At 35.5% G+C, this 12,103-nt stretch overlaps 1 protein-coding gene across 1 annotated transcript; it reads left to right on the top strand.

Annotated features, from left to right (window-relative positions):
• The first annotated feature begins 5,608 nt into the window (after positions 1-5,608).
• On the top strand, positions 5,609-9,649 carry LOC128864653 (uncharacterized). The gene is made up of 3 exons (XM_054104409.1): positions 5,609-6,131; positions 6,202-6,252; positions 9,315-9,649. Exons 1-3 carry the CDS (start codon positions 5,696-5,698, stop codon positions 9,647-9,649), a joined length of 822 nt encoding a protein of 273 aa, XP_053960384.1. The 5' UTR covers positions 5,609-5,695.
• The last annotated feature ends 2,454 nt before the right edge of the window (positions 9,650-12,103 follow it).

Raw genomic sequence — 12,103 nt, 5'->3', positions numbered from 1 at the left:
ATATTTATATTTAATCAATTTGGACTGAAATATAGCGACTTAAGCTTTAAATAACGAAGAATCTTCTTGAGTACTAACACAACACATAGAAGAAAATCAGAAATCAGCACAGTGAGGACGAAAAAAATATATCAAATAAAAACTTGGACAAACTTTGAACTTTTCGATTATTTTCGTATAAAAACGTTAGTGCACACACGCAAATAAATCCAACATCCATACAATCATTCATACAAGGAAACTCTGTTCGGAGTATTTGAAAAGTAGCTGGCGAATTCACAGTCAAAAACAAGAAATAAAATATAGGAAAATATGAAGTAGCTGAGAGGATTGCATGTATGAATGTAGGTGTATGTTTGTGGGAAAGAGAATCTTTGGGTTTGGTGCCGTTGGTCATTTATTTCTTTTTTCAAATTTCTCAGCTTAAAAACAAAAGGAAATTTATTAGTTTGAAACCGGGAAAGGAAAGAAAAAGGAGGAAAAGAAGCGAGATTTACGAGAGCTGATAAAAAACTTACTTAGTCATAAAAAGGAAAAAACGAAAACAAAAAACACAAAATGTTTGCCAAGTGAACGTGTGAAAGAAAAATATTAGAAATGCTTTGCAACTGAAAAATATAAAGAAGGTCAAAAAGTTTTGAAGGACGCCAAGCAAAAGAAGAGTCACAGTACATATACATTTCAAACGGTATGTAGTTATTCATGTCTACATACAAATTTCTTTTGCATTAAATAACCGAATACCACAAAATGAAGTTACTCTGACGAGCTTCTTAAATAGCGGTCTAAGTGTAGATTTGAATTCCTTTTTGTGTAACACAAAAATGTATTAGAATTTCTTTTTAACTTTTCAAGTAACTTTGCTGTGCATATGCCAAAAAATCTGTACAGCAACGGGAAACATTCAAATTCAACGTCATGACATGTAAGCACGAAGCGGAAATGAGATGTAATAAAACTCGCTTTATTACACTTTTTAATGGTGGGAGATAAGCCAAATGTGTTCAAGTTGATGTAAAGGTGTGTGTGTGTGAAAAACTCAGCATATTTAGCAGCTCCTTAGTTCTTAAATTATTATTTATTGTTAGACATTCCTACATTAATTTATACTCAAATATTCAAATATTGGCATAAAAAATAATTTATGCTGATGAATGAGGTATTTTAAGTTGCCAAAAAGAAAGGCGTGGATACTTGCTCATATAAATATTTATTTTATTTCAAATTAATTTATAACATTTATTATAATTTGGATGTTATCTATTAATTTTTTAAATATTTTCTTAAATTAATTTACCAATTATCCTAGTCAGATATATGGTTAGCTACATATTAGAGGTGGTTAGAGGACTTAGATTACTAATCAGTGCCTTACTATTTCCCCGTTTTTCCAATTTCTACCTTTACTTGCCTCTAACCCAATCTGATCTTATAACGAATCGAGAAGCGTTCTCCCAGAAACCATGACAGCAGAAGAATCATGGCAGTGGGAGAAGAAATTATAATAGGAGTTGTTTAAAATAGAGGGAAAGCCTTTATCAGCAGTTCTTTTTTTTTTGTTTTGCTTTTGGTACCTTCAGTTTTTAAACTAAATACGCCTAAGCTACATTTAAATATGCATATATAGATGAAATTTAAAGTAACGTCCCAGCGTTTATGGAGAGGTACTGCCTGCAATTGAGCGAAATAATTTTGATGTTTGCAGTTGATTTCTTAAAGTTGAGATGAAAATTTTGACAGCGCCGCCAAAACTTTACATACCCGGCGCCCTTTTTCTAGAAAAACTTTACGTATTACCAAACTAATTACTTTTTAATAATTAATTAATTAATAAAAAATAACTAACAGCATTCCTACAGGATCCGCCACTCGAAGTGTAACCAACGTCAGACCGCTCTTCAAACGTTATAGTGTGATTGCATTATATTTGGCTGGAAAATAACAACCAGCGCTTGTTCGTGAGTTCGAGCACCTTAGCGTTAATAAAGTTTTCGTTTATCGCACCATTAGTCGTTGCAATGATACTGGTAGCAACGCGAAATGTCACGGAAATGGTCATCGAAAGGCTGCAACGTCACGTGAAATGGTTCAAAAAGTGAAGAAGCGACTTGAGCGAAGCCCCCCACGAAGTGCCAATCAAATGGCGAAAGAACTGAAAATATCTGGCCGTAGCATCCCCCAATATATTTTGAAAAATGATCTCTAAGTCAAGCCTTACAAGATCCAAAAGGTGCATGATCTCACACCAAAGCAGCAATAAGTCAAACTTGACAGAGCGAAGGAGTTTCTTCGCATGGCCGAAAGCGGTCAATTTCCGAACATTGTGTTTTCTGACGAGAAAACATTTCAAATTGCGCAATTCGTTAACTCCTCAAACGATAGGGTAATTTGACCGACCGTTCATACGAGAATTTGAGTGATCGATTGGCCATCAGGAGTCAGCATCCGCCACAGGTAATGGTTTTGGTTTGTTACCGCAGATGGGCGCTCTCCAATCGTTTTCATGGAGCTCGCCGTCAAAGTAAATCCGAAATATTTATGGGAAAGTATTCTGGAGGTTGCTTTGAAGCCGTGGGCAGACAAACATTTTGTTGGCAGATCGACAGGGCTCGGCACCGTCTCATAAAGCGAGTGAACCAAGAATAGCTGAAAAACAGCGTGCCGAACTTCATAACGTCCATTCAATGACTCTCAAATTCACCAGACGCGAATCCAATGGATTATTCTCTTTGGGCCATTTTGGAGAGCAAGTTTCAAACTACAAGATTCACCAGTATCGAGGCGCTGAACAAAACCCATTGTCCGCGGTTGGGCTAAAAGACCAGCAAAACAAATTCGGACAGCTTGCGACTCGTTTCTGAACCGTCTCAAGGCCATCATAGCGAGCAAACGTTAATTGATTCTTAATTTTGTATTATTTTTACACATTTTGTACTTTGAATTGATTAAAAGTAATTTTCTAAACTAAATTTATGGCCTTTTTAATTGGTTACACTTCGAGTGCCGGACCCTGTAGCTATCATGCGATTTCATTTCATGAATGATTTTTACAGCATAGTCATTTAGGAAATTTAAGAAATCCCTGATAACATATTCTTCCAGCAAAAATGGTGCCTCTGTAATTTGTAAAGTGGCCAGAATTTTCTAACCAGTTATAAAAAATGGATAACAGATCTAGAAGATAAGCAAATTTGCTTTTATTCGTATTTATTAAATATTGTATTGAAAATATTGCCTTACTTCATCTTCACAGAATTTTTTAATCGAATACATCAATTTCGCTTTTTTTTTAATAAAATGCAGCAATAACTTTCTTTGACAAAATTGAAACTGTTCTTTTTTGAGAATAAAGGCTAGTAAGCAGAGGCTGCATGCTCAGAAGTAAACAGTGAGAATTCACCGCTGAAAGACTTTATTTGAGACTAGAGAGGGCTTACTGATTACAAGCATAAGATTTACAAACATTCAGTTAGATTTAATTTGCTTATAGGTGATTCTATTACATACCAAAAAACAACAACAATAACAAATTAAAGAACTTATAAAAAAGCTGACCTTGTAAAGCAGCCGTTGAGTTCATTCCTTAAAACATTTATTTTTAATATGTTTGAAATTTTTTATACTGAAAAACAAGTCACACGAGATAAGCCATTGCTATTCATACACGTAAGCTTACATACACAACTGTGCAAATTACTAGGGTGTTCAAAACATTTCGCGGTTCGAAAGGGGAGGGCTTTGCTACTAGCCAAATTTATTTTGTTATATTGGCACACTTTTCATATGAACGCTTGTGAAGTTTCATTTCGATCGGTCAATTCATTCTTTGTTTAGAAGCCATTTAATATCGACGTGTTACAATATTTTCTACAGTGGAAATTTTCTCGCGCAGAGATTAAATTTTCCTTTTTGTAATAGTCCGTGAGCCAGGTGCTAATTTTTGTCAGTCATTTCCTCTCAGTCGATATCTCGTAAACTACCTCAGATAGTTGCATTATGAAGGGTTGTGAACGTCAGCTGCGGCTCCGAGGGTGGGTTGAGCAGTTATAGCCACCCTCGCACGTAAAAAAAAAAAATTATTTTTAGTCATTTCCTCCCGATTAAAACATTGATCAAATTAAAGTTAGACTAATATTTTGAAGAAATAAAATCGTCAGCTGATTATAAAGTGGTGGATTATACGTCAGCTGGTCACACAAATATGGAAAAAAAAAATATTTTTTCAGTGATTTCCTCCCAAACGAAAATTTATCAGATGATAGTTTATGTATTGTTTTTAATAAATAAATACGTCAGCTGGCTATATGTCGGTGGAATGTGCGTCAGCTGATGCCCTGAAGGTGTAACGTAGGAGCTAGTCGGAAACATTTATAGCCTAAGTAAATGTATCAGCTGACGAGTTTTCCCCCAACATACTGCCAGCTGATTTGTTTTATTACTTACAGGATCATTTCAACAATCCGCACAAACATTTCTTTTCGGGAGGAAATGACGTACTTGAAGTTATTCAACATTACATTTAATGTGCAAACTGAAATGTATAATTTTATGGCAATGTTTCGATTAAATCAAATTTTTTATGGGAACTTTCCGATTCTTAAGAATAGAAATAAATAAATATTTTGTTAAGTAAATCAACTAATTTATAATTTTTCAGTACTTAAATGAATAATGTTTAAGATTTAATACAAAAAGTTATTTAATTATGTTTGGTAATTTAATCATTTTCATTTTCGCTTCTGCTCATCTCACTTTCTTCTCTTTATGACTCACTGTCAGAGTCGCTGTCAGAGCTGTTTTCCACCATGTCTTCATTATCGTCATCTGTTTAAAAATACAAAAAATAATTTAGGACACAGGTTTAAAAAAAATAAAATTTAAAAAAAATTCTTACCTTCTTCTGATTGAGTTATTTGATCAATGGATGTTGGTAACTGAGTACCGGAAAACCACATGAATTCATATCTGTTATTTATTTCTACCCAGCCATAGTCAGAAGGCTCATTGACAGTTGGTACTTTCAGGTGTGCTTGAGACCAAATTTCCGAAATATAACACGTCCTTAGAAAATGATTATATAATTCCGTTTTGCACGGCGGAAGAGATGAGCCATCAATACCTTTCTTAGGTAATCGAAACGAATTGTCATTATCAAGAAATTTGTATGTCTTTTGAAACAATGCTACTCCCGCCTCATTTATAAACTTTAATCGTTTCAAACCATATACATTACATACAAACTCTTGTATTTTGTCAAAAAAGTCAAGTCTCTTCTCAGATGGTTGTGACAATTGGATGAAACATTCAGTGAATTCTTCAGATTTTGACATTATTGAAAATGGGCGGTTTTTGCCCTTCTTAAAAAAGGCCGGGTTGTAATCGCATCCTGTGAATGCGTGAAATGCAAGAAGCGCTGCACTTAAATTTACTCCTAATGCTTTATGTAATTCTGTTATGTTGCTCGGATACTGACGTATTAATAATTATGTTAGCCAATATGGGTAATATTGCAGAAGATATCCAAATTTGTATGGAAGTCGGCGTCGGAAAAAATCACAGATTTATCAACATAACAGAATTACATAAAGCATTAGGAGTAAATTTAAGTGCAGCGCTTCTTGCATTTCACGCATTCACAGGATGCGATTACAACCCGGCCTTTTTTAAGAAGGGCAAAAACCGCCCATTTTCAATAATGTCAAAATCTGAAGAATTCACTGAATGTTTCATCCAATTGTCACAACCATCTGAGAAGAGACTTGACTTTTTTGACAAAATACAAGAGTTTGTATGTAATGTATATGGTTTGAAACGATTAAAGTTTATAAATGAGGCGGGAGTAGCATTGTTTCAAAAGACATACAAATTTCTTGATAATGACAATTCGTTTCGATTACCTAAGAAAGGTATTGATGGCTCATCTCTTCCGCCGTGCAAAACGGAATTATATAATCATTTTCTAAGGACGTGTTATATTTCGGAAATTTGGTCTCAAGCACACCTGAAAGTACCAACTGTCAATGAGCCTTCTGACTATGGCTGGGTAGAAATAAATAACAGATATGAATTCATGTGGTTTTCTGGTACTCAGTTACCAACATCCATTGATCAAATAACTCAATCAGAAGAAGGTAAGAATTTTTTTTAAATTTTATTTTTTTTAAACCTGTGTCCTAAATTATTTTTTGTATTTTTAAACAGATGACGATAATGAAGACATGGTGGAAAACAGCTCTGACAGCGACTCTGACAGTGAGTCATAAAGAGAAGAAAGTGAGATGAACAGAAGCGAAAATGAAAATGATTAAATTACCAAACATAATTAAATAACTTTTTGTATTAAATCTTAAACATTATTCATTTAAGTACTGAAAAATTATAAATTAGTTGATTTACTTAACAAAATATTTATTTATTTCTATTCTTAAGAATCGGAAAGTTCCCATAAAAAATTTGATTTAATCGAAACATTGCCATAAAATTATACATTTCAGTTTGCACATTAAATGTAATGTTGAATAACTTCAAGTACGTCATTTCCTCCCGAAAAGAAATGTTTGTGCGGATTGTTGAAATGATCCTGTAAGTAATAAAACAAATCAGCTGGCAGTATGTTGGGGGAAAACTCGTCAGCTGATACATTTACTTAGGCTATAAATGTTTCCGACTAGCTCCTACGTTACACCTTCAGGGCATCAGCTGACGCACATTCCACCGACATATAGCCAGCTGACGTATTTATTTATTAAAAACAATACATAAACTATCATCTGATAAATTTTCGTTTGGGAGGAAATCACTGAAAAAATATTTTTTTTTCCATATTTGTGTGACCAGCTGACGTATAATCCACCACTTTATAATCAGCTGACGATTTTATTTCTTCAAAATATTAGTCTAACTTTAATTTGATCAATGTTTTAATTGGGAGGAAATGACTAAAAATAATTTTTTTTTTTACGAGCGAGGGTGGCTATAACTGCTCAACCCACCCTCGGAGCCGCAGCTGACGTTCACAACCCTTCATAATGCAACTATCTGAGGTAGTTTACGAGATATCGACTGAGAGGAACTTGGTCGTGAAAATCTGTCGCTGGCTTACGGACTATAAGGTTTAAAAGCAAAACAAATATTTGACCGACTGTTGGAAGAGTTCAGACTTTTCGCCATCAATTAGTACAGTAGAAAGATGCGTTGCTAAATTTACACGTTTAAGATGTAAAAAAACCGCAAAAACACTGAAAATTGTCGAGTGACTGAAAGACTTTTAGTATATAGAAGCCCTAGGCATCTCATTGGGTAGTGTGAGAAATATTTTGATTGAAGTACTGGATTTCAGAAAGCTGTGTGCACAATGGATGCCGCATTCGCTAACAATAGAACAAAAACCAATAAGAATGCTAGTATCTCAGAAACATTGAGATCCCTTTCGAAAGGATAAATTGAATTTTGTGCATCGATTTATCGGTACGTACGAGACTTGGGCCTATCACTATGATTCTAAATCAAAACAAGAGGCTAAGGAGAGGTGTGAACCTGCCTCTTCGGCTCCGAAACGAGTTCGTGTCCAAAAATCGGCCAAGAAAATGTTAACAGCAGTTTTTTGAGATGCGAAAGGAATTTTGTTTTTGGATTACTTGAAAACTGGTAAAACAATAAATTATGAATATTACTGTAACCTTTTAGACCAGCTAAAGGAAAATAATCGTGAAAAAACCCAGTTTGCAAAAGCAAAAAATTCTTTTGATCAGGACAATGCAACCTGTCACAAGATCATTTTGACAAGGGATAAAATCCATGAATTAAAGTTCGAATTGTTGGTGCATGCAGCGTATTCACCAGAATTAGACTGTAGCGACTTCCAACTGCTTCCAGACCTAAAAAAAAATGCATGCGTGGAAAGCGTTTTTCATCAAATGATGAGGTCATAACAGCTGTGTAAACGTATTTTGCAGCCCTTCCAGATTCTCACTTCAGGGATGGAATTCGTAAGTTGGAATCTCGTTGGAACAAGCATATTGATGTTCAGGCAGACTATACTGAATCATAAAGTGCACTTCAAACTATAAAGTTGTGTGTTTTTTATCGAACCGTAAAACTTATTGAGTAACCTGGTAATTTATGTATATTTTGTAAACGACAAATGTACTTACTAGGCCGGGTCGATTTGTGGGGAGGCAAAAAAATCGCACATTGCTCTGTGAAAATCATATTCTACGGATCAAAATAAGAAACTTTGCCGAAGGAACCATACCTCTAAAACGAATTCTGATGCCCCCCAATTTGGGTCGAACTTTTTAGTTTCTTTTCTCATGTAAAGGCCAAAAATGGCCTCCCCCCCAGGGGAGTTCCAGGGGGTGTGCCACTGGCATGGGTGGATCGGCCGTCCAAAGTTAGTGGGGGTCGGTCATAGATTTGGACTCGATTGGAGCACTCTAAATGGGTCAAAGTGGGATTTTTCGTTCGACCCAAATTGGGGACATCAGAATTCGTTTTAGAGGTATGGTTCCTTCGGAAAAGTTTCTTATTTTGATCCGTAGAATACGATTTTCACAGAGCAACAGAGCAATGAGCGATTTTTAAATCGGCAAGCCCTAGTACTTACCCTATCAATTATTATTTTTGCATAAATCTCATTTTAGAGGCTACTATATTTAGAGGTCCTACTGCTGCTAAAAGTCAGAAATTCTTTCGAAAATACTTATGCATAGCACACAAACCTACAAAACAAACTTATCAGCTATTCGAGAGCGCTCAAGGTTGTAATGCGGGAATTGGCGACTTGTTTGAGTGCAGCACAACTTTATCTGCATCACAAAAAAAAAAAACCAAAACTCTGACAAAACTATCGCCACCATAAAACCACAAACAACAGCTTGAGCAAGGCAAAGAGCCGTTATGTGCACACACAAATAAACAAAGCATATTTTTCATGAATCATACTCCAAGCTCGCTGAAATACCAGAGTAAGCAATGACTTCAGTACCAAGTAACAGCTACAGGCAAATGGATAAATTTGTGTCAGGAATCGCGGTGAATTAGAAAAATCTAATTTAATCAAAAACTAATAGTTTATGAAGTAGTAGAAAAAGTTATTGCAAAACAACCACAGCAACACAATAAAAAAACAAAAACAAAAATGGCGAACAACAACAAAAGTTTCAATCACTTGCAATGGACACTTCTCATCGTTTTTAGCATCTATTGGTTCATATTTTTCCCACTTATTTGGTTCGTCGTGCAACCGGCGGCCTTTGTAGCGAGCAAATTATCAACGATTTTGTATGCACTGATCTTCATTGTAACTTACATAGTTTTGCATTGCATCATCTACTGTTGTTTGAAGCGTTGTGAGAAAAAGCGCGCCAATGAGCTGGAGAGCTACGCTGCTTCACAACCCGAGGACACTAAATATATGCCACACACTTTGGATACCGCATTGTACGTGTCGAAGGAGCGACGCGCTAGTAAACGAGTGGAGCCACCCAGAGTTCCAGCCAGAACGCAAATTGGTAATGGAACAGATTCAAATCGGAATAGTGACGTAACTATACCGTTGTATGTCAATCACACTGATGAAGACGCGGACAAGCTGCGCTTCGTTTCCAGTTATGAGTTATACTTTGACGGACAGAGATTTCTTGATTGAGTGCAAGTTACGTGAGAAATAAAATATGACTCACATGCAGATAAATCTACAATAGTTATAAGTGCATTAATTTATAATTATGAAAATAAATAAAGGCAGCATTTGCTGATCGAATTTCCATTGTCAAGTGTCTACATACACTACAGCTACGAATGTGCCAATCAAAATGTCAACATAAATACCTCATAAGAAACAAATGTTTGTTAGATATACACAAGTACATACATATATACTTATTACGCATACATAAGTGAAATAAATTTAAAAGATTATTCAAATATTCAAACTGTATCAAGAATAGCGGAAGAGTAGTGCAAACTTCGTAAGTTGAAGTCGAACTTTTCCCTTTAAGGGGTTACATGGGTTTCGTCGGGTAAAAAAAGGCCTATTTTCAATATTTTTTTTTCTATGTAAAAAAATATTTAATATAATATATTTAATTCAAATTTTTTTTGTCTTATAGATACATATTTGAAGAATAATTTCTGAAATTAAAAAAAAAAAAATTAAAACTCCTCCATTGTGACGTCATTTCGGGTGACCCCTCGGAAAAAAGGTGCGCCCGCGTTGTCAGGATCATCAAAAATGAAAAAATAAAAATATGTGTTTTAGTTAAGACCATAAACTCGTGCTTGAACGAAGGAAAGAAAAAAGGAAAAATTGGAATTTTGGCAGACATTTTTACAAAAAAATGAAAATTTCGGTCAAATTTGCTTGACATTTTGTTTTTTTATAATAGTTGTAATTGAAAAAAAATCCCTCGTCCAAGCACGTGTAAATTGTATCTCGAACACCTGTGTAAAAATTCATCAAGATCGGTTGAGTAGTTTTCGAGAACATTTGATAACCGAATTTGAAAACACGGTTCCGAGAAAAATGCGTTTAAAGTTTTGAGTATCTAACAATAAAAGTGGCTTGGAGCGCACACCTTCCAGAGGCTGTATCTCCGAAACTATTATTCGGATCGACTTGAAAATTTAGGATGATATTCTCGAGATGTTGTAGAAATAAGTTAATAAGCAAAAAAAAATCTATTTTTTGAACCCACGAAACCCATGTAACCGCTTAAATTAATGGCGCGCTGTTCAGGCTAGCGAACCACTGCAGTGAGTTTCAAGCGGAGTTAGCCGAACCACCATAGAAGCAGCTGATTGGTCTGTGAAGGTAGGCAGGTAGGTAGGTAGGGTGGTTATCGTAATGACACACTTACACCTGTCGTAGATCCAATGTGATACCCCCCCTTATACTATGGGCTCTTTTTTAAACTATTTTGTAACTTTTATAAACGAGCAGGCCACGTTTTCAGGCCACGTACAACTATAATAACTTCAATCACATTATTGGAACCATAAGAAATATCCCCATTTCTCACCCTCATAAAATCAGAATCATGTGGGTACTAGGACATGCATGCAGCAACGGCAATACAATCGCTGATACTGCTGCGAAGGATATGAGCATTACTCCTTCGACCACATCAAATCTTATCATCACTACTCCAGGATTAGTCTTAATCGTAACTTTGTTTATTATCTATCATTCATCCCATCTAACTATACTACGCCCTACACTCACCTTCGCGCATTGGTCACAGTGTAATCCCTAATGCATATCTACTACAAGGGAGGTAACCAAGCCTGCGTCTATTTTGCAATACTCCAGTCAGTATTTTACACTTATTAGCCTTTTGCCCTAGACTAGATAGGCAAAGACATCAGAATTTTGACGGTAATGATGTACTATCGCAAAATTTCCAAAATCTATACTTTTTTGAAGACTCTGATCTTCTACGACGTACATGAACCAGGAATTCTTCACCACCAGCTGAAAGCCTTCGTTGCTAGCGCTGCATTTTTTTTTTTGTTTATTTAACACTTCGATTGTTATTTATCTATCTTTGGCAGCCGCCGTAGCCGAATAGGTTGGTGCGTGACTACCATTCGGAATTCACAGAGAGAACGTTGGTTGGAATCTCGGTGAAACACCAAAATTAAGAAAAACATTTTACTAATAGCGGTTGCCCCTCGGCAAGCAATGGCAAACCTCCGAGTGTATTTCTGCCATAGAAAAGCTTCTCATAAAAATATCTGCCGATCGGAGTCGGCTTAAAAATGTAGTTCCCTCCATTTTTGAAACAACATCAACACGCACACCACAAATAAGAGGAGGAGCTCGTTCAAACACCCAAAACAAGAGTGTACGCGCCAATTATATATATTATATATATATTGTTATTTAAGCTTTAAAAAAATAAAAATAAATAAAATAAGTATAAACGAGCAAAGCTTCTAACTAAAACTAGTTGCGCTATATCCGCTACATCTGTTAAGAATACAGTACTAAGAGTGAGAAGTATCCTTCTGGCTAAGCCTTCACACTCACATAGGAGGTGTCTGATTATTTCCTCTTCTTCTGTACTTAGAGAGCTTCTACAAAAATTGTATTATGGGAGCC

Source organism: Anastrepha ludens, chromosome 5 (genome assembly GCF_028408465.1).
Source record: "Anastrepha ludens isolate Willacy chromosome 5, idAnaLude1.1, whole genome shotgun sequence".
NCBI lineage: Eukaryota > Metazoa > Arthropoda > Insecta > Diptera > Tephritidae > Anastrepha > Anastrepha ludens.
Note: the sequence above shows the minus strand (reverse complement) of the source record. Positions and strands in the feature narration are given on the sequence as shown.

What these genes read in the sequence shown, in the direction of transcription:
- LOC128864653 (XM_054104409.1), top strand. Translation starts at nt 5,696, where the DNA reads ATGTCAAAATCTGAAGAATTCACTGAATGTTTCATCCAATTGTCACAA. An exon ending in AATAACTCAATCAGAAGAAG is followed by an intron (nt 6,132 to 6,201) that starts GTAAGAATTTTT and finishes ATTTTTAAACAG; the next exon opens with ATGACGATAATGAAGACATG. An exon ending in CTCTGACAGCGACTCTGACA is followed by an intron (nt 6,253 to 9,314) that starts GTGAGTCATAAA and finishes TAACTTACATAG; the next exon opens with TTTTGCATTGCATCATCTAC.